Consider the following 26,791-nt stretch of genomic DNA (forward strand, 5'->3'; position numbering starts at 1 on the left):
GGATATATATATTTTTCACTCTAAGGGAAGCATTTTTTTAAATGTGTTATTACTGACTATTATTAAAATTGTTGACTGACAATTTCAGTGAAATCCTTGGTTTAATTAGCTGAGAAAAATTGGTGTCTGACTGCTACTATGGTAACCATTAGAGAATGAAAACTTGTTGGTGCAGATGAACTTGACATTGTATTCAGGGGAGCTTTCTTGTCGGAAGGATATTTTATCTGACGGTTTTGATTTATCTAACAGTTACTATAGAAAACTGAAAGCCAATCAAATAAAGGAAAGTTGTCAAGCTAACAACTTGTTTGATAAGAATGATGAAATGCTCTCCTTGTTTCAGATGTCTTTAAGATTCTAGTATGATTGTCTATCACTTCTCCTCAGGTTCTGAACTAGCCCAGTTCCTGGAGCCATCAAGCTACTCTTCTGTCCCCGAGCCAAGCTTACGAGGCATCAAACAGCTTTCAACGGACTCCACCACGTACCACCACCATCAACACCGCAACCAGCTACAACATCTTCATAACTTGCAACAAGAACAATTCCAACTCTCCTCTGATGATGAAGAAGGTGGGATCCATCTTATGACGTCTACACCGGTAGAGATGCGTAGATCACCGTCGGGTACAATGCTTGAGAAGGGGACTGGAGATCATCGAAGATCGTCCTTGAATGTCCATGGAATCATCCAAAGAACTAGATCTATCTATATTGAAGAAAGTTCAGCAAATCCAGGTCAGTGAAAAAAGCTTTGAGTTCTGCATGCTAAAGTCAAAGTAAAAATGAGGTCTATACAAGAGCAATATGAAAATGTATGATTTAAAAGCACCAGTTCACAAATTAATTTGTTTCTCTCACATTTTCCACAGTATTTGCCCAAATTTAATAATGGCAAATGATTTATATAACATTTTGAAAATAATAACAGGTGATTGCACTCTTGTATCGTATGGCTTGTGATATAAAAATGGCTGTTTTCAAAATATATATTTTTTTTATTATTAGTTCAAATGTTATGTTCACTCTTGACTATTTTCTCTACTTTTCATTTTTTTTTGGGGGGTGGGGGTGAAGAAAAAAACTCACTTTCCATAATAGTTGGGTAAATGTTTACATGCTGTACTAGACAATAGGAACATATAGTTTAGACAAATTACCTATATTCCTGTCAAAGCTATAAAAAGTCAAAAATAAAATGCATGTATGTAACTTATTTTTTGTTTAGTCCAAGTGTTTATAAACCATGTGTCTTGTGCTTCCTATTAATATCAGTATGGGCTTGGTCTGAATGTTATTTATCATTATTTTGTGGGCTGTCTTTATATAGTGTAAAATAACTCTTCCAAGTTCTGAAGATAAGTGTCATATATCTTGTAAAGCTAGAATGTATAGATTTTCCCTTTTTTCTGCATGTTTGTAGGCATCATATCTCCTATTGGTTCTTATGGTAAGACCTCTTTTCATAGTAAAAATCAGAAGCAAACATCATATCAAGCAATCATGATTTTTGTGCAATCATCCTTTTTCATCCCTGCCTTCTTGCTAGTGAACAGACCATGGTCAAAATATCATTGCGATGTGAATATTCATGATCTACAATATGAATATTCATCATTTATTATGTTCTATTTTAAGAATGTAATTCATAGAGTACAGAGAATATAGTATCAAAAAGAGGAATTATGCCCAAGTTATTTTCTCTACAATACCCTACATTTTGTCATTGAATAATTAGCAAATAGCTGACAACAAACTGATTTTTGCAATATTCCTTTTCTGTACTTAGGAACATGTTACATGTGCCATGCACTAAAAGAACCAAGTATGTTTTAATCTATGCTTACATGTACTTCTGAATACTTTGTTTCATGATATATGTCTTCTAGATGTAAACTGGGTCCCATCTTTAAAAGAGTTGTGATTGACCCAATCAGCTTTATCAATCTACCAATAACATTATTTTTTCCTTTTGAAACAAAGAGGAGCACGCTGGTTGATTAAAACAATGATGCATATATAAATAGTGTACAATCTATTATACTGGATTATATGTAGGACAAATATAAAATTAGCCAGAGTGCAGGTTTATTGCAATAGACCTGCACGAGGGATAATTTGATATTTGGAGATCATATAGTCCAGTAATATTGTATGATAGAACGTTCACTATTTATTATAGTAAATTGCACAATGCCTACTTAGCTTGTTGTACGCAAGCAAATAGGAGGCTGAATGTCAAGCATGCGTACCGTTGCACACATACCATCCAAAATGTACCGTCCATAATGTAAAGTTGCACATGTCAGGAAAAGGTGACGTCACTATAAAAATTAAGATTCAACGCATTGCATGCGCTTAGTAAATGCAGACGCGCAGGACTGACTGGCTAAATGCGCATTGCTATTAATCAATATTCTCCCCATTCATTTAACACAGGATTTACCCTCCGAAAATCGAAAGTTATATTGTACATATGTACAATATAACTTTTTGAAGGGAGGTCACGTTGTACCAATCCAGCCAATCACAGCTCGTATTTTACTACCACTATTTACTATTAGTATAGATGATTACAGATAATGATAATATAATAATGATAGTAGTATACATTCATAATGTTTGGGTCCCTGGCCTTCCATACTTGTGACTCTGGCCTTCCATACTTGTGACTCTGGCCTTCCATACTTGTGACTGATCTGATCAATCTGGGCTCTGTAACACAATGGTTTGCGATGAATTGCAAATATGAAAGAACCACACTGGTGTACATTGTATATGTTTCAGTATGTAGGTGGATTTAAGATTACAAATTGTAGGGTTCAGTTTCTCTGATAATTTCTTGTCCAATTTCTATCCTATTCTACTGCTTTATGAGTAGATTATAGTGTTGTATATTGACATTTTAGGTAAATTTATTCTGGACTGCAGAAGGGTTCCTCAATTTGATTCTCTTAATACAGTTATTGATTTAAAGACATGTTTTCTGCACTGTATAGTACAATCGCAAGAACACTGAAAATCTCAAAAGAGTTTCATGTGATTATACCCAAAATATAACTTCTCTTCATTACTTTTTTTGCATTTCTTCAAACTTTTCTGGATGGTGTAGGAAGCAATAGAATTAAATCTTCCAAGCAGATGAATCATTCCTTGCATGTGAAGTAAAACTGAGCACATCTAGTGGATCAGGAAGGCTATCCTTAAAGTGCCAAGTTATACTTATTGGTGATTAGAGGTTTTGGCCAATATCAATTAACCCGTTGAATACTGAATTAAGTAATTCACATAGACTTTGTACAGGGATTACCCAGTTCAAGTTGGCAATGGGTTAAGTTTCATCTAAGATCCTACATCAGTGATCATGTTGAATGTCTGATGGAACTTGCAGCATTGCAAACAAATACCCCTTTTTTATTTCCTGTTTATTGTGCAAAAGAATGTCTTCTGAAGTACTAGACCAATCTCTTTCTGTTTGACTTTTTCCTAGAAAGGATATTCCACAATATAGTCAACCATTTTGTATATTTGACTCCCATATATCTTCATTCATAATTTCATACACTGCCTAAGTCATCATGAATTGAGAGCATTAAACATTTTCAGAAGAATTATAGAAGGGAAATGTCCCCAAAACAGAGGGTAAAACATACTTATTTCATGGAATTGCCATAAAAACATATTTTGTACTTATTTATGTAACTTAATAAGACTCACCATATACTTCCCAATTCCTTAACTTATCAATATTTTACCAATCTAGACCGATCGCTAACTATGGACTAAAATTTTTGTAATACCTGTTGATATTGTATGAAAAAATAACACAATGTGTATTAATGAATGTAAGTGGAAAGTAGCATTAGTTGAAGCTTTGTTTTGTTGTATTGTTATTCAACACTCTATGTGCTTATTACTAGATACACGGCCGCTCATGCACCTATTGAATCGCAAAGCCTCCATTAGTTTTAACATGCCCTCCATACGACATGTGGAGTCCCCTATGCATATCCACATCAGGGAACAGCCAGTGGAGCAAGGGGATCATCATCCTCACCATCACCACCATCATCATCACCATCATCATCAAGCTACTCCTCCTCCTCATCGTAAGCTTACACGTGAAGGCAGTTTGGAGTCTTACAAGACACCATACACTCCGTCCTTGTTACATCAAGGTAACGTGATAGAAGAGGATGAGGATGTCTTTAGTTCATCCCCGACCCTTGTACTTTACCATGCTGGTGATTGCTCTCCTCCAATCAGTTCGCCTTCTATCAGCTCTAACAGTAGCAGCAGCGGTAGGAATCGCTAAACAAATCAATTCATTTCTTTACCAAATCTCATCAGTCTGCAGTGCAGTACTAATTGCCTTAATTCATTTGATATAAGTTTGATATCAATTGCATCTTGGACTTTTTTATGTTATGTTCAACTTCTTTTTTTTTTAAATCAAAGGGATGGTTTTTATTTGATTCATTCCTTATTCTACCCTTCATGAATATATCTATCCCATGGATTTTGATTTCTTGGGTTTAACTTTTTTCCCCATCATGGAAAGAACATTCCATCCATTCAAAGTTCAATTAGTGGTCAAGGAATACAGATTTCTTCCATTTTCTTTGGGGTTTTAGAAATTCACCTTATTCCAGTGGCAATTTAACATCTCTTTGGTTTGTACTGTTATTATCATAGGCAATGGTACTGCTACGCCAATGCCCTTCAGAAAAGCATTTCATAAAACAAAATCAATGACTTTGTTATAAGCTACTGAAATCCTTGCATCTGATTGGCTTAGCGTAAACATGTCAATGAAAATCCTTAACAAGATTCTCCATGAAACAATCCCTAGAAAAGCCTCATTTAAAATCCTGATGCAGGAATCTAATAGTACAATTCCAACTTTTTTTTAATATGCTAATCTGTTAGGTTGCTGAAGTCCAGCCACGTAGGCATAATTTTCAATATTGGTAGTTAACGGACTGCTTAGTGAAGAAGCATGAATGTGAATAATAATGATAATAACAGTAGTACTTATGTATCACATATTTTTAGTCTTTTGCATCTCACAAATGATTAAAAAAAGCGTAACACATTGAATCGAATTATTGACTTAAATTAATAGGAGGGGAATTTATGACCGTAAATAGATATTTTACAGCATTTAGTCCTTTAATCACAATAAATATACTGTTTTCAGTAAAAAGAATTACAATTGATATTCAATTTCTTGGACATGATTGTGAAACCTTGCCAGAGTTTTCTATTAATCTGAAAGTGTAGAGTGATTTTTCTTTGTATGACCTTAACAACTACTAATGATGACAGCGTTTCAAATTAATCATGGACGCTGTGCAGTTCACAGCATTATGTAATAGCATGAAGCCAGATTTTACACATTGGTGACCACTTTTCCATTTTTATAGATCAAATGAACGTTTGATTCTTAGCTAGCCAAAGTCTCAGATTAACACTCCGTACAAATTCAAATCAATTTATATATATTTGGCTTGGCTTGTTTAAAGTTTAGTAATAAGTATTCATTAAACAATACATATTTGTATTTTCATGTTTTTGCTTTTTATTATGTTTAATCATGCCCTTCTAATTGTATCCTTAATTTTTATTTGATTTTCCAATGGATTTTTGTCAAGGTAATCTTTAGGTTTTATCTTGTGCAGTTAATTCATATTATTTGTAAAAGCAAGTAGAAAACATGGATGTCTACTACATCGCCATAGATATTGGAGACTAAGGCAGTTATTCTTCTGAGTTTTGTATACGTTTGTTTGCAGATGGTTGTATTGTGGCTCTCCCCTTGTCTGTCTCTCTTGTCCCCTTTTTTGCTCCCCCCCCCCCTCTTTCTCTTGAGAGGTACATGTATATCTGACATGGCAAGATAAATACCCCCCACCCTCTTTCTCTACCCAGGGAGCATGAGAGGTATATCTGACATAGCAAGATAAATGAACTAAGTGGGTTTGATAACTCTGTATGGGAGTGCAAAGCACCCCTCTGGACTACTTGAAAGATCAGGGTTTACATGTAGATGAATACCTGACATAGCATCAACTCTTAAAAGTTTACACCTGTTCCAAAGCATGTCATGTATGTACTCAAATGAAAGAGAATCCAATTTTATTCTCAAATTTGGACACTAATATTGTCATTGATCAGAAGCGGATTTTGTTCTATATTTATGTCCTCATTCTACCCCCCCCCCCCCTCCTTACTCTAGATGCTCCTCCATCCATCTCTCCATCTCTCCCCCCTATATGTTCACCAATTAGATGATACACCGGGTTTACGGTTTTAGGCTTTGTTTGTGCAGAAGTGTGAGTTTGTCAGTACCATACCAGCCAATGGTTGTGTGCACAGTTTTGTAGCTGCTTTCTTTCTCTCTCTCTCTCTCTGAAATGGATCTTTGTTGAAGAGCTGTTGAATACTTTTGGTTCAACCTTTGTAAAAATCCTCAAAATTTTAGACTTCCCTAGGATGGGGAAGTAAATTTGAGCTTTGCAACATTCTAATGCTACACATTTTTTCTCCAAGATCATAGAGTCACTCAAATCCTGTCTCTTGGCCCTAGATTTTGCACTGCAGTGTTTGATATACAGCGTAGATTCAAAAGCGCATAGTATATCATTTAATATCTTTTTTTAGGAAGTTGCTGTCCTGATAATTGAAGGTTCATGTTTTCTACTTTAATGTTTTACTTTACTTTTTACAGGCAGTGTATATTCATGAATTAATATTTATGAATATATTTTGCATGTACTGGTATTCTCAACTCTGGGACTATTTCTACATGTTTGTTTATTATTCACATAATAACAGCTTGGACAGGCGGCAGCTTCAGTCTAAGTTGAATTAGTCTTATAACACTTTTAAGGTCTCCAAAGAGCTAAAAATTAATACATGAAATTTGTCATCAAAGTATGTCCACATCCCTGTGGATTGTTCCTAATGTGAAGGAAATGTTTTATATTCAAAATGTGGAATCTGCATGTTATCTCAGATATGGTAATGTAATCTTAGTGCACAAACCCCAGGTGCATCTACGTGTATTGTTAACATTAAATAAATTTCATTGCATCCTTGCAAAATACCTACTCATCAATAATAATTTATTGCCATCAGTTGATAAATACTTTCAGGCATGCAATTTTTACCAATGTTTCCGTAGCCCTGAAAATAATAAAAGCACACTTCCATGCTTTCTGGTATCCAAGAAATAATATTTATGCATGTGCTATACCAGGGATACCTCATGTAAGACATATTGCTCTTTTATTTACCCAGTGTTAAAATATTAAATGTAACATGTGTATCCTAAAGGTACATGTACACTCTTTATTCTTAATATCTATTGCAATAACTATAGCATGATATGCTTTTTACATGTAAAAAGATCAGGTCCACATGACATAGAACTTATCAATTGATTGTAATTTATCTGTACTATTGACTGTATTTATCCTAAATGGTAATCGATTGTATGAAGAATCAATTGTTAGGATTTATGTATGAGCCAGGTCCCACATTTTTTTTATATGAATGGCTTCTGTCATAAGAAATTATGTTTAAAGTACAGTATCTAAAGACCTACAAACACTGTGAAGCAGTTCTGAAGATCACACACTTACAATCTGGGCCATTTCTCCTAAAACGTGTCATTAAATTTAGAAAAGTCACTGGAATTGATTAAGATTGAATAGTGATGTGATTTTTCTTTGACACTAAAAATAATGAGTTTGTGAAAGTGAGTTGCATTCTTAACAGTTGTTCTGCTTTAAGCTTGCTTGCTTGCAGATTGATATTTCTACAAGCTTGCTTTAATATTTGTATTCAAGTATGTGAACCATGATTGTAAATTATTTGAAATTAATGCATGTATTTCACTCCTGTATGCAATGTACATGACAAATAGATACTAAGTACCTGTATAGTGTTGTTTCAAGCAAGTTTCAATTCTTATCAGATATTGGTGATGGTCTTGTATTATTGAGTTGTTATTGGATATGAAGTGGCAAGTGTTCTTGGGGGTAATTTGATCTACATGTTTATGTATCTTTACATGGCCTTGACATGTGCTTTGTTTTTGTAAGTTTTGTTTGTTTTTGTTATTTTCATGTGCATGGAGGTACATTCATTTTTTCAGGTTTAAATCCATGTTCATCTTACATGTACATGAAAATGAAGTGTAATGCTCAGTGTCATTTTTTCCATTATAAAAAACTTACAAAATGATTCAAATAGTTAATTTTGGTCTAAAATAGAATGATTGATTTTGTTTTTATTACAAGAAACTAAAAAACTCTACAAATGATTTAAATAGCTTGATTCAGATCTGAAATATAAAAACACAAAATTCATGTTGATGGAAGGAATCTAAACATCAAGCTCTTATACTATTAAAGATTTTTCTTAAAAACCATTTCTCACCAAACAAGCATTTTCATTTTCTAATTCTATATTTTGAAGAATCTGATTGCAGTGATGGAGAATCGGTGTCATTGAAAGTAACCCTGCTACAGAGAATGCCACATAGTTCAGAAAACAAATTTTACATTATATCTGTAATCTATCTGAATGTTTCAGATGATACCGACTCACATGACACAGTAATGGAACCGTCTGGTAAAGAGATTCCACTCTCCTCGTCTCCTGGTAAATTTCATCTCCGTCCTGATGCTGATGGGTCGTTTGGTTCACCTATGAAGAGGACGCCCTCTTGGTTTGAATACAAAGAGGTAGGGTTCTCATATGATTGTAGTGTTTCATTAAATTATTTGGGGTTTTTTGTGAAAAATTAAAACAACATTATAATACAACTTGTATTAAAAGCCAGTGTGTGCAGTCATCCATTAAAAATTGCCTCCACGACGTTCTGGGGAGTATTCACTTTCATGAAGCATCTAGTTTGCCCTCAGCCAACCAGATGCAAAGATTTCAGTGGCTTATAACAGTTAAAAGTGTTGAGAGAAAGCATAAGAGTTTGTGTACCTTGACAGTCATTGGTAAAGGTCTCAGGTAGGAAGTGTGCTTCAAGGACATTATTTATTAATTCATTCATCTTCTGCTGCTACTGTGCAGAAAATTTGTGAAAGTAATTCTGATAATTGTCTGATGTTCATACAATCAATTAAATGCAATTTTTTTTTTTTTTTGTAACCATAGACCCAATTGCCTTTGAAAGGATACACTTTTGGTAAATTTTACAGAGCACCTCTTCTCAAGTACATTGTATATGCTAAAGGGCATAAGGTTTAAAAAGAGATAGAAGACAATGAAGCATTCTTTTGAGATAATAATACTAATAGTACTCAGCTTTTATATAGGTTTTCAGTACGATGTCTCTAAGTACTTGCCAGTTGGTAACATGACAGTTGCTCTTATGACAATTGCTCCTCTCCTAGAATCTCTGAAGATGTAAGGTAAAAGTTTGATTTGTGACAAGGTTTTTAGTTCAAAATCATGTGAAGATTAGTATCAAGGTAAAGGGAAGATTTGAAGCTCCGTCTTATGTTTGCCTTAAAGGACAAGTCCACCTCAACAAAAAGTTGATTTAAATAAAATGAGAAAAATCCAACAAGCATAACACTGAAAATTTCATCAAAATCTGATGTAAAATAAGAAAGTTATGACATTTTAAAGTTTTGCTTAATTTCACAAAACATATATATATATGCACATCCTGGTGGGTATGCAAATGAGGAGACTGATGACGTCATCCACTCACTATTTCTTTTGTATTTTATTATATGAAATATTCTAATTTTCTCCTCATTGTCAAAAGAAAAGGCGATTAATTCCTCCCTGAACATGTGGAATGAGCTTTGTTTAATACTATATGATTCAGTCATGTTGGTCCTTATTGTCAAATATATAAAAAATGAAATATTGTATAATTCAAACAATAAAAAACAAAAGAAATAGTGAGTGAGGGACGTCATCGACTGTCCCATATGAGTTATGCATATCACTGTTTTGTGAAAAATAAGCAAAACTTTTAAATGTCATAACTTTCTTATTTTACATCCAATTTTGATGAAATTTTCAGCATTTTGCTAGTTTGATTTTCTCTATTTATTCAAATCAACATTTTTGTGGGGTGGACTTAACCTTTAAGAATTTCTAGTAAGATCAATTGCTGCAGGAGCAAATTTAATTGTACCTATTAGATGCATGTATATTATCACCCTGGTCAGAGGACGCTGGCTCGCACATTCTTCACTCCCTGAGGAGTATTCATGCAAGGGTACTGTAAATGATACTAGTTATGATTAAATTTTTCTTTATTCCCATTGTTTGTATTAGTTGGAGGAGATATATAAAGGCCAAGAAGCAGCTCAGTTAGTCCAACAGCTCCAGGAGTCAGACTCACTTCATGAACAGGCCGACATCGTTCACTACCTCTACGAGTCAAAGTGAGTAACTACCTTATTCAGTGTGACTACCCTTATAGTCAAATACTATCTTAGTCAAATTGAGTACATGTATCTGCTGTAGTTAAATTGAGTAACTACCTTAGTCAATGTAACTACCCTTATAATAGTCAAATTGAGTATCTGTTGTAGTTAAAGTGAGTAACTATCATACATCAAAGACTATCTAGACTTGGTCAAAATTAGTAATTACCCTACTTTGAAGACTATCTTGTCCTAGTCAAAGTGAGTAAATAGTTACCTGTCAGTCTCTGTCGATCTCTTCCAATCTCTTTGAATCTCTTTGAATAGAATTCAATATTGCATTAGCATTGCAGATGTTTGAATCAATTTCTTTTTCGTATTGACCCTCAGTCATGTGGAAGCATCATCATGTAGTTTTCCAACTCTCACTTATTATTCCTGAGGAGTTTTAGTTTATATCCTACTCTGTGTCATTAATTCCTTACAGCAAGATATTTACTCTATCCAGGTAAAGTGAATAGAAGATGATTCATTTAATGCATAAAGTGACATGGTTTCCGGAACAAGATTTATGTATCTTGAAGCCAGGAGAGAAATTTGTTAATATTGCGGAGATATCAACCTTTCCCAATCCATCGTAAGGCTCCTTAAAAATTGCCCCAACTCCTTCCCTTACAATCACCTCCCTCTTTTCTTTTTTTTTAAATTGTTTAAAAATGCATATTTAACATATTTCTGTAACATATATGTTAAAACAATGGGAACTGTTATGTTTTTTAACATGTCAACTACTGTAAAATAGAGCGCTCGGCTCTGCACTCGAGATGTGCATGATGCATACAATCTCATGTCACTTACAATGTCACTTACAAACCCTCCCTAATTCTAATTATCAGAAGGTGGCATCTCTGATATTGTGTTGTACTATAATTGGTTATTATTTCTTTCTTTGCAGGGGTCTTGATTGGGATACTAAAATCAATGGTAAACCAGGAGTTACTGTTAAAACATTGATGGAGGAACTTTATTACAAGGTGAGATGATGAATCAATCCCAAGAGATATCAAAGACTTAAGATCCTGATTTGAATTTGGAAGGTTGATGCACTCTGTTATTTGTCTGATAAAGCTTTGTATACTACTGTACAGGGATGCACCCTGATTCTGTTTTATGTTGTGGTAACTATGCCTCCACTCACTTTTATGTGTTTGCCGGAGGCAGGTTAAAGTTCACAATTGACATAATGTACCTGTTCAAGGGATCAATGTCGCTATTGGCTTTTTTATGCATACGTGAGAATGGTCTGAGCAGATTTTGGCATCACAGGGTCAAAGGTCACAGAGGTCATTATTTGAAAATGATAGAAGTTGGGTGTGAAGCATACTCTTGGTCTTGCAATGGCAGAAGCATAAATTATGACCGAGTGCTGTCGATAATCCATCTAGGTGCAATGAAGCTCTTTGTTTATCTTCTTGTTTGTCCAGAGTGCCCATCATAAGACATGGTCAGTGGTTCGTCACACAGCTGGTATCCTCCGTAAGAGAGTAGAGCACCTTTCTAAGTCTGTAACTGATCTGTTGGTAAGACAGAAGCAGGTGTCTGTAGGATTACCCCCTGAACCCCGGGAAAAGATCATCTATGCACCCTTACCACCGGAGGAATTAGAAACATTCATCTATGGAGCTTGTGGAGAGGATCGTAGCTCAGCCGTTCTCACACAGGTAACATTCTAATGGGGCTTTCCCTGAATATTACGATCAATTACATATCTCTGGGCCAGCCAATCAATTGTATATCTTAGAATTAATTAAAAATTTGCAATTTGCGGAGTTGGCTCAGTCGGTAAAGCGTCTGGCTATCGAACTAAAGGTTGTGGGTTTGAGTCCACCCTGTGGGATGACTGAAGCCTGCTTTGTGTGTAAACATCTCTCCCCTGTTCCACAGATGCAGGCTATGTTACAGTAGAAAACACTCTGTTCCTCAGATAGAACGTTAAATGGAAGCCTTGTGTAGAGGAGAGTCGCCACCTTTGCATGTTAAGAACCCACTGCACCATTCAGAAAGAGTAGGGGGAAACCTGGTGTAGTGGTCCACCTGCACTCCCCCAATCAGTTATATCGGGAGGAGAGATCTGTGGGTCATAGTGATTCAGTTCGCTTTTTGCCTCCCAGGCACAGGTGATGCAAAAATAACAAATAATAATGATGATAATAAATAATAATTGATGGCAAATTTGCAGTGTTTCTCTTTCAAAGTGATCATAAATTTCAATTAAACATCATTTCTCCTGGGATGTCACTTCTCATTCTACTAATCAATCATATTTCTTCCCTGTCCTTCGCGGCTTGGGATTCACCGTTCAGTTAGATATTTCTTTAACTTTTCAGTTCTCATTCGCTAATCATCTTATCAAGGAAATAGTTATTGCCCCACAAGGAAAAGTAATCATCTTGTGATCATGGACATTAGTGAATTTATTATGAAATGCACAAATTTAATGAATTGTATTTCTGTAGAATTTCTAGGTGTTTTGCCACAAACCTACCTATGACATAAATGATGCAATGTTAGAGGATCTTGTATTGTTTTACAGCAGCTAAAAGCCACCAAAATGCTGGATAATAATTCATTAATTCTCATTTGTTCTGCTGATACTTTTCCTTTAGTTCATACTTTCCCTCATCTTATCCCTCCTTGTTTTTGTTTTTTCTTTTTTTCTTTTGATAAAAATATCCCTATGGATTATATTTTTATTGAAGAATGTTTCTTATTTCGTTAAACAGGAATTATTAATCTACCTCTCTATGTTCATCTGTACCGAGCCAAACCTCTTCACCGAGATGCTGAGATTGAGGGTGGGGCTTATCATTCAGGTCATGACTTCTGAACTTGCTAGAGCTATGGAATGTGAAGGTAAAAAAAATAAGAAGCATATGACTCATCAGTTGACTCATGATATCAACCAAAATTATTTTAAAAATTTTATATCATTATTTTTGGCAAATACTATTTTCTCCATCATGTAAGAAATTTAAATGAGTACTTGACTGGAGAATTGACACATTTTTGTTTTGCTCTTATGTGTACATAGTTTTCAATCAAGATTTTAGCTGACAAAGTACTAAGTGAAAGAATACTTATATTTTCACTTTAATACATGGTAACAGTACCAATTTCTTATACTACTCTTATACATCTGTATATATTATTTCATTATATTGATTGAATGATTTTGGTCCTAACTTTGGTGTGTTAAGAGAGTGGAGGCGGGGGTCAAGATCATTGCAAAAGTATTTCATCTTTATCTTTTATATGTCTCTTTAATGTACTTTGCATATTATTCATTACGTAGTTCATTATCCTTTCCACTTTTAGATTGTCTCTTGCTTGTTAACAAAAAACAAATTGTTTTACTTCTTTTTTGCAGTAAATGAAGCCTATGAGCAGCTTGTGACATTAAGTCCTTTTGAAATCAAAGATCTCCTTCATCACATCCTGAGCAGTAGAGAATTCATGGTTAATACAAGTAAGTAGTCATATGTTAATCATTTAAAGTCAATGATGTCAGCTACTTTATAATGATGATAAAAGTACTATGCTTTTATATAGTTCTTATTACAATACAACATTTCTAAGATCTTTACATATATCTTATGTCATTTATTGTCCAGAATGATTTATAAGGTAAAACTAGAAAATTTGTTATTTCCCGTAGTTTGTGTAGTATAATGAGATGACCATGAGTTTGTAGTCTTGAATAGTAGTAGCAACAGTGACTAGTTGAATTTGAAACTGAAACTGAAGTTGAAATCTGTTTGGGTGGAGCTATGATTAGAGTATGTTTGATGTCGAAAAGGACACAAAAGTTAGTCCTGTGTATAGAAGAGTCACAACCTATGTAAGTGAAACCAATACATTATTTGTTGAAAAAGATTGGTGTTCGCCTGATGAATTGCACGTGCCAGGCCCCCTTTACCTCTGCGAGAATCTTTAGAATGAAAGGAGACATTGTAACTCGAAAAGGAATTAATATTAATTTTGTTGTTTTGATACAGCATCTCATCGTTCAGGTACTATGGAACGTCAGTTGTCCATTGTGAGTTCAAGGTCAATCAAGTTTCATGGAATGTCCTACCTCAAGGGTCAAATATCCACTGTGAGTATTCACCTCTTTGATTGCAGCCTCCCTAATATTGACCCATCAGTGTTCAGCTATTTGCCATCAATGATTAAATGGAGGGCTCTGATTGGTTGGCAGCTTGAATGCAAGCTCCCAAATATTGACAACTCACTGTTCAGCCATTTGTTATCATTTGTTGAAAGGGGGATAATCACTGTGATTGGTTGATTTATTGAGAGGCAAATTGATGTGGAAGGAATTATAGCAGAAGATGATACTTTCCCTATATATTTGCCTAAAGTTGAGGTGCCTTAGCTGAGTGGTCTAAAGGCCACCGCACACCTTACGACCCGACTGGTCTGCGACTGGCTTGCGACTGAGTGAGGGGAGATGAATCGCAAGGTGGTCATAAGCCTCGACACCGCACACCTTGCGATCCGATCTGCGACTCACGCATGCGCTTTTTGCTTTTTGGCATAACAACAAAGAGAATGCGTTTACTACTGCGTATGCGCGTTGTTTATCATATACGCGTCGTGCAACTCTGCTGTCTGATTGGCTGGAATTTGGATTGAGCTTGCGATCCAGTCATAAGGATTCGACATGTCAAATCCTTCCGATTTTCCTTGCGACTTGTCTCTGACCGGTCTGCGACTCTGAAGCTGACATGCGCTGTGACGTCACATCTCCCCTCACTCAGTCGCAAGCCAGTCGGCGACTGGTCGGGTCGTAAGGTGTGCGGTGGCCTTAAGACACCTGGCCAATAAAAGTCCAGGGTTTGATTTGCATCCCTGCCTTAATCTTCCAGTCTCTACACCCAAGTACACCCAAGCATACTTAAAGCTTACCAAAACCTCAGGAGAGAATCAGTCTCCATTCATTTTGGACATACATTTTCCCATTTATTTCTCATATTTCTGATAATCTCATCCTGACCTTGATATTTGTGATGTGAAATATATATGTTGTCTCACCTGCGAAGCAGAGTGACACAATAGGCGCCGCTTTTCCAACGGTGGCGGCGTCAACACCAAATCTTAACCGAAGGTTAAGTTTTTGAAATGTCATCATAACTTAGAAAAATATATGGACCTAGTTCATGAAACTTGGACATAAGGTTGATCAAGTATTACTGAATATCCTGCTTGAGTTTCACGTCACATGACCAAGGTCAAAGGTCATTTAGGGTCAATGAACTTTGGCCAAATTGGGGGTATCTGTTGAATTACCATCATAACTTTGAAAGTTTATGGATCTGATTCATGAAACTTGGACATAATATTAATAGTAATCAAGTATCACTGAACACCCTGTGCAAGTTTCAGGTCACATGATTAAAGGTCAAAGGTCATTTAGGGTCAATGAACTTTGGCCAAGCTGGGGGTATTTGTTGAATTACCGTCATAACTTTGAAAGTTTATTGGTCCTGTTCATAAAACTTAAGAGTAATCAAGCATCACTAAACATCCTGTGCGAATTTCAGGTCACATGACCAACATCAAAGGTCAATGAACTTTGGCCATAATGGGGGTATCTGTTGAATTACCATCATAACTTTAAAAGTTTATGGATCTGATTCATGAAACTTGGACATAAGAGTAATCAAGTATCTTTGAATATTCCGTCCAAGTTTCATGTCACATGACCAAGGTCAAAGGTCATTTAAGGTCAATGAACTTTGGCCATGTTGGGGGTATTTGTTGAATTACCATCATATCCGTGTAAGTGTATTGGTCTAGTTCATAAAACTTGGACATAAGAGTAACCAAGTATCACTGAACATCTCGTGCAAGTTTCAGGTCACATGACGAAAGTCAAAGGTCATTTAAGGTCATTGAACTTTGGCCATTTTAGAGGTAATTATTAGATTGCTGTCATAACTTTCAAAGTCTATAGATGTAGTGTATAAAATGTGGATATAGGGGTAATCAAGTATCACTGACAAGTTTTCAGTCACATGATCAAGGTCAAATATCAATGAACGTAGTATTGTATCATTATATGAATGGTGTTTCTTGTGAATAATTATTTTATAGTAGTTTTCAAAGTCAGCACTGCTGCTATATTGAATCACGTGATGCAGGTGAGACCGCCAGAGGCATTCCACTTGTTTATATGACTTTCTTATGCCCAGTAGGAGGAAAGATGCAATTCAATTGATAGTGGCGAAAATCTGACAATTTGTGAACAAAATAAAAGGAGATTTTTCCTCGAAATCAGCCTGTTCGGAATCCCAATAGAAAATGTACAAGATTTGTTTGAACTCATTTATCTTATAGCTGATTTTGATAAAACTTATTTTAAATTGCTTCTCACATTTACCTCTTTTGAATAAGATTAACTCTCTCCTTGGGTTTTGATTCCCTTTGTTATTAATATAAATTTAAGTACTCCAGAGTTTTATAATAATTGTTTATACTCTGTATTTCAGAGTTCCTCAGACAAGCCATTTTCAACTGTTAGTGGAGACTTAATGGAGGAGCAGCTAACAGAGCGACAAGGTCAGTGGTTAAGAAGACGAAGATTAGATGGCGCCCTCAATAGAGCACCTCCGGACTTCTACTTCAAAGTTTGGAAGATCTTAGAGAAGGTCAGTTTATTTCCCTCCTCCAGACTTCTATTTCAGAGTCTTGAAGATTTTAGAAAAGGTCAATTTATTTCCCTCCTCCAGACTTCTATTCTGGGAGATCTTAGAAAAGGTCAATTTATTTCCCTCCTCCAAACTTCTATTCTGGGAGATCTTAGAAAAGGTCAATTTATTTCCCTCCTCCAGACTTCTATTCTGGGAGATCTAAGAAAAGGTCAGTTTATTTCCCTCCTCCAGATTTCTATTCTGGGAAATCTTAGAAAAGGTCATTTTATTTCCGACCTCCAGACTTCTATTTCAGAGTCTTGAAGATCTTAGAAAAAGTCGATTTATTTCCCTCCTCTAGACTTCTGTTTCAGAGTCTGGAAGATTAGAAGATCTTAGAGAAGGTCAGTTTATATACAAGGAAAGTTAAGAAAAAATACCATATTTTCCTTTTAATAATGGTTATGTGTCTGATTCCAGTCATCTGATGAAAAGCTTTTTTTAGAACATCAATACTACACAGCACCATCGCTCCCTACTCCCCAAGAATAAGCTGGTAATAGATGCAAATATTTTTTTTTATCATTGTATCAAGCAGTTTCTCATGTTAATTGGATAAACAACTTGTCAAGTCTGAGAGGTTATTTTAATAGAAAATAAAAGTAAAATACTGTCCGACCTCTCTTATCCGGACACGTTGAGACCAGCACCAATCCGGATAAGAGATTTATCTGGATCTGAGAGACCAAATATTAAATACACACCGTGCGCCTCCCCAATGGTAGCAATTAACATGTAATCTATTGTACACAGACAGTATTCACTGCAGTGTCAGTGCAAATTATAGGCAGGTTTTTTTACGGAAATAAAATCGGTTGGTTGCCAAAACTCTTGGATAATTCATCTGCCGATATGATTGAGGAATACATCGAGCATACCTCGAAAGAAAGAGAATTACTCAATGAAACTAAGTTTGAAAATTGGATCATCGCGGCAGGCATTGCAGCTTCGCAAAGTCAGCCATTGTTACACTGTAGGCTCAAACATGATAAATGGCGCTGTCCGTATCAAGGCCTAGCGCAGCTAGCGAGACGTGTTGTTTTTTTATCCCCGCAAAAAAAAAAGAATGTGATAAGATGGTTGCGCTGTGCCCTGATTTACTGGAAAATTGAGATATTTTCATAAAAAATGATGTGGTTGCAGGTAGACTATATTGGAAAATGTTTGTAATCAAAGTGAGTTTGTGTAGGAATTTTGATTTTAGATTGAAATCTCATTTCCCCATGTACCAGATTGAAAAAAAAAAATTCTCGGCAAGTTTGCGTCCGGCTAATAGAAAGATCTGGATAAGAGAGGTCGGACTTTAGTCAATTAGTAGAGGTGTTGTGGCTCAGTGGATAAGTCTCTGACTTTGATGAAACAAAAGGTCATGGATTCAATTCCCACTGCAGTACTTTCGATCTTTGGCAAGGCATTTGTCTACAATTGTCACTCTCCACTCAATGAAGTAAATACGTACCTGGTAGGAAGAATTTTCTTGACTGTTTGAATACCTAATAACATTTAAATGTTGTATTAAGTGCTATATGAATGTTGAATTTATTGTCATCATTTTTAGATCATCCGTCCTGAAGGGCCAGATGAGCTTATGCTGTGATGTGGCGTTCGTCGTCCGTTCACAATTTCAAAATGCTTCTTCTTCGTCATTTCAATTCCGATTTCAATTCTGTTTGGTTTATATGATAGCACTAAAACTTCTACACAGAATTTTGAAACTTATTGAATATGCTGATTTATTATTTTTTGAAATTCACAAATAATGCTTCTCCTTCTTTATTTGTTGACCGATTTTGATTTTGTTTTGCTTCCATCTGGTAGAGCTTCATGAGGTTCACCAAAATTGTACTCAGAATTTTGAAATTTTGACTAGAAAATTAGTTATGTGAATTTATGCAAAATTAATTCATAATCACAAAAAATATTTCTTCTTTATTTGTTGACCAATTTTGAATTTTTTTCATCGATCTGGTAGAGCTACATGAGGGTCACCAAACTTTCGCATAGAATTGTGTAATTTTGACGAGAAAATTATTTGTTAATTTATGCAAATTTTATTCATAAATCACAAAAAATGTTTTTTCTCTTTCATTTGTTGATCAATTTCAATTTTGTTTGCTTTATGTGATAGCTCTAGGTGGGGATACAAAATTTCTACACAGAATTTAGAAACTCATTAAATATGCTAATTTATGCATATTTTTCAAAACTCACAAAAAATGCTTCGTATTTGTTTGTTTACTGATTTTGATTTTTTTTTGGTTCCATCTGAGAGCTACATTAGGTTCACCAAGGTTCTACACAGAATTTAGAAATTTTGACTAGAAAATGATTTATGCTATTTTATATGAAATTTATTTGTACATCACAAAAAATACTTTTTCTCTGTCATTTCTTCATCAATTTCAATTTCTTTCCCTCAATTTATGTCACCAATGTAATTCACTACAGTGTCAACTGGGCTGAAATTAAAACTTGTGTTAAATTTTGCTGCAAGGTGCCGGATGAGCTCCACATCATTGATGTGCTAGTTTATATTTTGGTATTTTGGAGTGATGATTCTGTTTGATATCGAGCATTCTTATTTTTGTTTTGATTACAGTGTCAAGGTTTACGAATCGTGAGTCACTTCTTATCACAGCATTTAACCCGTGAGATGACCCCTCATGAATTCAAGTTTGCTCTCAGAGTCGAAGAGGTTCTTAACAGGTTTGTTTCATTGTCCCTAATATTAATTAGAAGGGGCCTCGTGGTCTAGTGGTTATGACTCTCGTCTCTCAATCAGAGGGACGTGGGTTCGAATCCAAGCTATGACGTGTTTTCCTTCAGCAAGAAATTTACCCACATTGTGCTGCACTCAACCCAGGTGAGGTGAATGGGTACCTAGCAGGATTACTTTCTTGCATGCACTGAGTGCTTCAAGGCTTCTTGAACTAAAGCTGGGGTAATAATAATAACAATGCACCTTGGAATAGATCATTTCTAGATGGTGCAATATGAGTGCCTATCATTATTATTATATTTTCTTCTTTTTTTCAAACCACATGAAGATATTATTTTTCAATAAAGATTGAATATCTGAACAGGACTATTCTTCCCATTTCTGTTCATTCAAATTTCATTTTGTACTTCTTCCTCTTCTTTCCTATCCATCATCTGCAACTTCATTAATTATAGGTTTTTTTCCCTCTAAATTCTGTCATACTTTGTATTGTCAACATTCTATGTTTTAAATGCTGACTAAACAAATAAATGATAATAATGAATAATAATAATAATAATAATAATAATAACGTGGAGAAGGTTTACGGTTCACCATGTGTAATATGAAGAAGGGACGGAAATTCAGGCAGAAAGATTGAAATGGAAAGACGAGATAGAATGAACAGAGAAAATTAGAAGTATTCTTTTCTTGAAAGTGAGTGAAGTCCTGAAAAGGACTGTAAACCAGATGAGATGAGCTGAAAATGGCTTAAGTAGCTATGGTTTGAGTAGTAGCAGGTTGAAGTGAAGAGAGGTTACTTGACGTTTTGGGCAGGTTGACTGTCCGTCTTCAGGAGTGAAGGATGCTAAACGAGCACAGGGTACTTATGGTGAGAATGCGGACGTCGGAGGAATCGGTGGCTGGTTGGGTCGGCGGCGGGCGGTCAGTGGTGGCGCTGTGACTTTGTGGAGTTGTGTGGGCGTGAGTGCGGACGTCGGAGGGATAGGTGGCGGGCCGGGTCGGCGGTAGGGCTGACGGTGGTGGCGCTGTTATTCCGAGAAGTTGCGTGGGCGTGAGTGCAGACGTCGGGTGGATTGGTGGCGGGTCGGCTGTGAAGTTCCTTGGTGCATGTTTGGTAGGCGTGGGCGGAGATTATAGCGGCATCGTTGTGTCGGCGGTGCGACGATATCAGGTGTGGGGGATGCGGCGGCTTAGGTTGTGAGTGGTGTGGTGGGCTTGGTTGTCGGCGGAGCGGCGGGCTTGGTTGTCGGCGGTAGTGTAGCATGGGTGGATGAAGAAAGATTGGTGCCAAGGTGAAGGATTGGGTGCCAGATTTTGTTAAGGTGAAGTCCAGTGTCCTGGGGTACTGTGTCGTGTCGTTGTATCTCAATGGCTTCTCTGACTCGTCTGGTATGCCAATGCTTGATGTTGGTGATGAGTTTGCTGTCAGCCCAGTCAATGCGGTGATCTTCTTGTTATGCATGCTTAACGATGGCTGACTTGTCCCAGTCGCTGAGTCGTTGGCAGGACTTGTGTTCCTTGAGTCTTGTGTAATAATAATAATACTTTCACCTGTATTTTTTCTATAATTTCCCAGCTTTTATATAATCCAACTTATCATGGGGGTGAACTTCCCCTTGAGAAATGAGCTTTTATTATATTATCTGCACATGACACAAGACTTCTCATGCAACAAGCATATGAAGTTGTAAGTGAATTATAAAGCATAAATGGCTCATGAATCGAGAAATGTTTTTTATGATGCTGCATGTCTATTGTCTAACAGCCTTTATGCCTCCAGTATGGCTATATCTTGAAGAATTTCCTGTTGATCTTACATCATCATTGAGACATGAGAGGTCAAGCAAGTCTGATGATAATGAAAAAATAACCTACTTTAATATCTTTGGCAAGGTCTGAATTAGAAATCATGCCTCAGTTCTCCAATCTTTTCATTCTTTAAGATTTAATCACCAGATATGATGTACTAATGAACTGTTTATTTTTAATTGTAGGATACCTGAGCAGGAGTACCGTCAGCTGATGGTGGAGTGTTTGATGGTAATCTCTCTGGTTGTTGAGAATGAATGGATACATAACTTAGGTGGAGTAATAGCAACAGATAGACTAGTAGCTGAGGCCAATGAACTCTTCCTACAAGATCAGGTATGTTTGATTTTATCTTGTTCTAGTTATTAATATTAAGGACCATGGTGTAGAATCATCTCTCCCTTCATGCTGTGTTCTACTCCTTATTAAGGAGCTGTAGAAATAAAAATCATCCGAAAGTTTATTTTGCCAAAGTAATTGGTTGTGGACCTGGCAGCCACTGTGCAGCGCCAGATCTATATTGCTCTATGCTTTAAATCATTGACCGCCAAACAGGGTAGCAGCAAATCCCATCTTTTAATTCTTTTGGTCTGACACGGCTATGATTTGAATCCTTGACCTCCAATTGTGAGTCCGACCCTCTACCAATTGAGCCATCACACCGGTTGTAAGGTCTTTGAAGTATTTGTTGTCAACTCAGTCTTTCATCCCATTATATATCCTCATTCATCTGCATTAAGCCTAATCCCCTAAAACAGAAGATCCCACATCATGTATGAGAAATTGAAAACTCACTATTATACAAGGGTAGAAGTTTCAGATATCTTTATTATTTTTTTTAGATTTAGATTTCAATTCAATTTAAAAAAGAAATGATTGTATAGCTTCAATCCAAAAGCATGATCACCAGACTATTTTGTTAACTTCCTTGCATCCATTAGTCCTGGAGAGTGCTTCATAAAGCAAATATTCACTGATATTTCACTTATTTGTTATGAGCCAATCAGATGCAGGAATTTCAGTAACTTAATTAGTTGATGAAAATCACTGACTGTGAAAATCATTATTAAATGCTTTCCTGGGGAGTGTTTCATCAACATTTTCATCCGACAAGTTGTCAGATCTGACATCTTTCTCTGATGTTGATTGGCTGAGAGGTACTGTTACTATGGTAAAAGTCGGATAAAATGGGACTTGTTGGATAAAACGTCCGACAAGTCCTTTCATGAAACGCCCCCCTGATGCCTGACCCCTGTCTTACAGGACATTGTTAGTAAATATTTGGTCTGAAAATCAGTCACAAGTCTTTCAATAAATAGTGAATTTCCAATTGATTAATACATGTAGTAGATGTAGATACATGGCAGGTCACATATTTTCTTCTAACACCCCTTTGGCTTGGAATCAATGTTCAGCAGGATTTTAGATTCATTAGATCTACTCTGAAGGATTGGACAAGTGATTGATTTCCCTAGGTTATTTTTTAAAATGAAATTCATCTGAATAAACAGGTATATTGACTTTATTTCACAATTAATATTATGTGCAAGGAAGGCATCAGGGATGAATGACGATATTTTACCATCGTACCATCCTTAACATGTTCAAAATTAATTGTATTAATGCTAAATCTTTTTCAAGCACTTGTGGAAAGCATTTCAAGTTTACAGAAAAAATGGATTTGAATTGATTCTTTCGTTTTTGTTTTTTTGTTTTTTGTTTCTTTTTTTAAAATTTCATTGGATTATTTTGTGTAATTTACTGTTCCTTATTTTTGTATTCATATTTATGTACACATGTATTAGTTACGACTGAATGTGTTACATCATTAATTTTGATCAAGTTGAAATGAGTAAATATTATTATGATATGGAATGAGGTGCAATAGAGAGCGAAGTATGAAAAATGTGATCTTCCACCCCAAAACCAACAATAAAGTGATTCAAAATGAGTTTTGATATTTTAAGCTATAAAATGATATTTAACTTTTCCAAGTTTATCAAAAGTAAGTATTTGTTTGAGTATAGAATAGATTCAGTGACAGCAAGGAGAAAAGAATGATTGAATTTCAGGGTTCACTCAAGCATGAGATGTATACATTTACAATCTCAGTGAAACATCCATCCAGTTCGAAAAGAAGGGTGTCAAAGAAACACTTGAATCTCGTTATTTTTCTTTTTTTTATCTAACTTTACCTTATTTTCTCATTTTTACTTTTTAAAGATCATTTGCTATAAATTTAGCTATTTACAGAGAACATCCCTGTGCAGCTTATTGTTGGTTTTGGGTCGGCTAGTCACAACACTTTGTATTTTCCAGTTGTTCATACAAAAAAAATTGCTCTTAATTTTTTCTTTTACGAGCAGTACAATATATGCTGAGACGCTATGATCCTTTCGTGTTCATAAATGTGGTACCAAAAGTGAGAAAAGAAAAACTATTTAACCGCATTACATGTGAATTATTTATACATTTTCTAGAATTGCCCTTGCTGTAGTGTTTTTTATCCCATGCATTGTAAGTGTTCAAAAAGGTTTTTTTTTTGTGATTACACTAATTTAAAAATTAATGGAAGTGATGAAAATATTGTGGTGAAAAGTCACTTTAAGAAACTAAATTTGCAGCTAGTGGGATTGGGACTATAGAAATGATATGGAGCTCAAACTTGAGAAACGGAAACATATGTAGCCATATACATTGAGGTTGATTAGCTCATGATGGACATGAAGCCTTTACGATATGTGGCCTCGCATAATAATGATAATAGCTGGAATTATAAAGTGCTGCTATTATTACTCCAGCTTTAGCTGTGCTGTCATATGGTGCTCAAGCATTCAAGGAATTTCTTCCAACCAGGTACCCACTCACCTCACCTGGGTTGAGTGCAGCACAATGTGGGTACATTTCTTGCTAAAGGAAAACACTCCATGGCTGAGAATCGAAGCCACGTCCTTTAGATTGAAATACAGAAGTCATTGAAATGCAAAAGTCAATAACCACTAGACCACGACTCCCCACATGGTGGGTGTGGATGTTCAAGACTTGAGCTAGATTAGCATCAGGAAGGACGTCCCGTCATCTATTGGTGACAATTAAGTACTGACACCACCTAGCCCGAAGGTTGGGATGGGAGGTAGCGGCCTACTAGACAAAGAACAGTGCAAACAATCACCCTTGGTCGCCCAAGCATTGCTTGCTTTATGATGGTGGGAAGCTGGACAAGTGGTCTGGGTGAAGTTGGGGAGGTAGAATGTAGTGTATAAGAGTTGTGTGAGATCGGTGATGCTACATAATAATTATATCCTGGGGCGTTGTGGTCTTGTGGTTATGACTCGTCTTCCAATCTGAGGGATGTGGGTTCAATTCCCAGCTATTGGGTGTTTTCCTTCAGCAAGAAATGTACCCACATTGTGCTGCGCTCAACCCAGGTGAGGTGAATGGAAGAAATTTCTTGAATGCCTGAGCACCTGTAGGCAGTGTAGCTAAAGCCAGGGTAATAATAATATCGGTATAGTTATGTGCACATTATAAATATGGTTGTTATTAATTATTGGAGCGAAACATGGGGTTTGAATGAAAATCAGAGGGGAATTTGAGGACAGAGAGAACAATGGTGAGAGATGTGTGGTGTTAGTTGATGGATAGGATGAAGACAGAGGATTTGATGAAGATTTTGGATTTAGAAGAAGCGTTGGGCCAGTTGGCAGAGGAAAATGAGGTGGGAGGGATGACGAGCACATTTAAAGGAGGGCTTGAGGTGGGTGGTTTGAGGAGGAGACAGCCAAAGAAGATGTGGAAGAAGCAAGTGAAGCAGGAGAGTTGGGTTGAGGATGGAGGATGCACTGAATCATGCAAAGTGGAGTTAAAAGGGTGATTGCTTCAAATGGGAGGTAATCTGGCCAGCCCTGTTCAATGGGGATAATACCAGATTTGGACACCTTTAACTGCTGACTGACAGACGATTTGTTTGTGTTGGTTACTTACCTTACTAGAAAGTAGAAATCTTAGAAAGTTGACTAAAAACTTGAGAAAAAAGGAGAAAAGAGAGGTGGAGAGATTGGGGAAGGAGGGAATGGTTGTTATGAGATATAGCTACATGAAAATATGCTATTTCTGTTTGCAACAACAAAAACATGCCATTTGCTTTTGAAATGCATTTGTCTTGTTTGAACTCAAATGAAATTAGATTATGCAGAATTTCTAATGTCATTTTGAAAAAAAAAAAGTGGCCTTCTGTATGTGTTATATGTGTACCTATGAGTAGGGTATTACAATGTACAGCATGTATATCCTTTTCTTACAAAATATTTCAAGTTGTATACCACTAAACAAAAACATAAATTATGCATGTATGAGCATGGTGACAAATATAGATTTAAATTTGGGGGGGCATTTACTTAATAAGTTAAATATCAAAATATGGAGCAATGTAGTACTGGTTGGGTTATAAGGTGTTTTTTTTTAATGTTTATCATTTAGTGTCAGTGGCAGCACCAGGATTTTTAAACTAGGGGGCAAAAGAACAGTTTTTTTAGGGGGGCAATGGCGGACACAAATTTGTTTGCCTGTTTCACAAAATCAAGTGCAAAGCACGAGCTAAACTTTTCATTTTTAAACTTTATAATATTATCGATGTGAGAGCATAGCGTGAACTGAAATTTTTTTAACATTCAGCATTTTTTAACAGGATGCAGGATGCATATCTCACTAAAACAAATAATAAAAACTCGAATTACGCAAAGAATAATTTGTGCATATTGATTTGAACACAACGTGTGTGAAGTGTGAGCGAAATTTTGAATTTTATATATTGACCTGTAAGATTTATGTATGTATTATTGTTGGGAGCTAACAGTGACTGGATGAGAAAATTTTCAAAATTTAAAAAGTGAAAAATGCTGTTTTGGAGTAGTTTACAGCTTGATTAAGATGTTTATGATAGCATTTACTATACATTTTTTATTGGTTGAAATTCCTGGGGAGGGGGACAACGATCCTGAGCGTTGGTGAAGGTGATGGGCAAACTATCACTTTGAGGCAAGCTGGATATAGCTATGTTTCCGAAGCGAAGCTGAGGAAGGATAGCGAGTACA

At 35.9% G+C, this 26,791-nt stretch overlaps 1 protein-coding gene across 1 annotated transcript in view; it reads left to right on the forward strand.

Annotated features, from left to right (window-relative positions):
• LOC129260740 (phosphorylase b kinase regulatory subunit alpha, liver isoform-like) overlaps positions 1 to 22,067 on the forward strand; it is a 43,722-nt gene extending 21,655 nt beyond the window's left edge. Inside the window, exons 15-26 of the mRNA XM_064114607.1 lie at positions 391 to 741; positions 3,924 to 4,181; positions 8,605 to 8,756; positions 10,324 to 10,433; positions 11,371 to 11,449; positions 11,900 to 12,136; positions 13,199 to 13,328; positions 13,843 to 13,941; positions 14,471 to 14,571; positions 16,967 to 17,125; positions 19,767 to 19,873; positions 21,884 to 22,067. Of these exons, the coding sequence (XP_063970677.1) occupies positions 391 to 741; positions 3,924 to 4,181; positions 8,605 to 8,756; positions 10,324 to 10,433; positions 11,371 to 11,449; positions 11,900 to 12,136; positions 13,199 to 13,328; positions 13,843 to 13,941; positions 14,471 to 14,571; positions 16,967 to 17,125; positions 19,767 to 19,873; positions 21,884 to 22,067 (1,967 nt within the window). The remainder of the gene's footprint in view (positions 1 to 390; positions 742 to 3,923; positions 4,182 to 8,604; positions 8,757 to 10,323; positions 10,434 to 11,370; positions 11,450 to 11,899; positions 12,137 to 13,198; positions 13,329 to 13,842; positions 13,942 to 14,470; positions 14,572 to 16,966; positions 17,126 to 19,766; positions 19,874 to 21,883) is intronic.
• Positions 22,068 to 26,791: the final 4,724 nt, after the last annotated feature.

The sequence above is a fragment of the Lytechinus pictus genome, unplaced genomic scaffold (genome assembly GCF_037042905.1).
Source record: "Lytechinus pictus isolate F3 Inbred unplaced genomic scaffold, Lp3.0 scaffold_19, whole genome shotgun sequence".
NCBI classification, from domain to species: domain Eukaryota; kingdom Metazoa; phylum Echinodermata; class Echinoidea; order Temnopleuroida; family Toxopneustidae; genus Lytechinus; species Lytechinus pictus.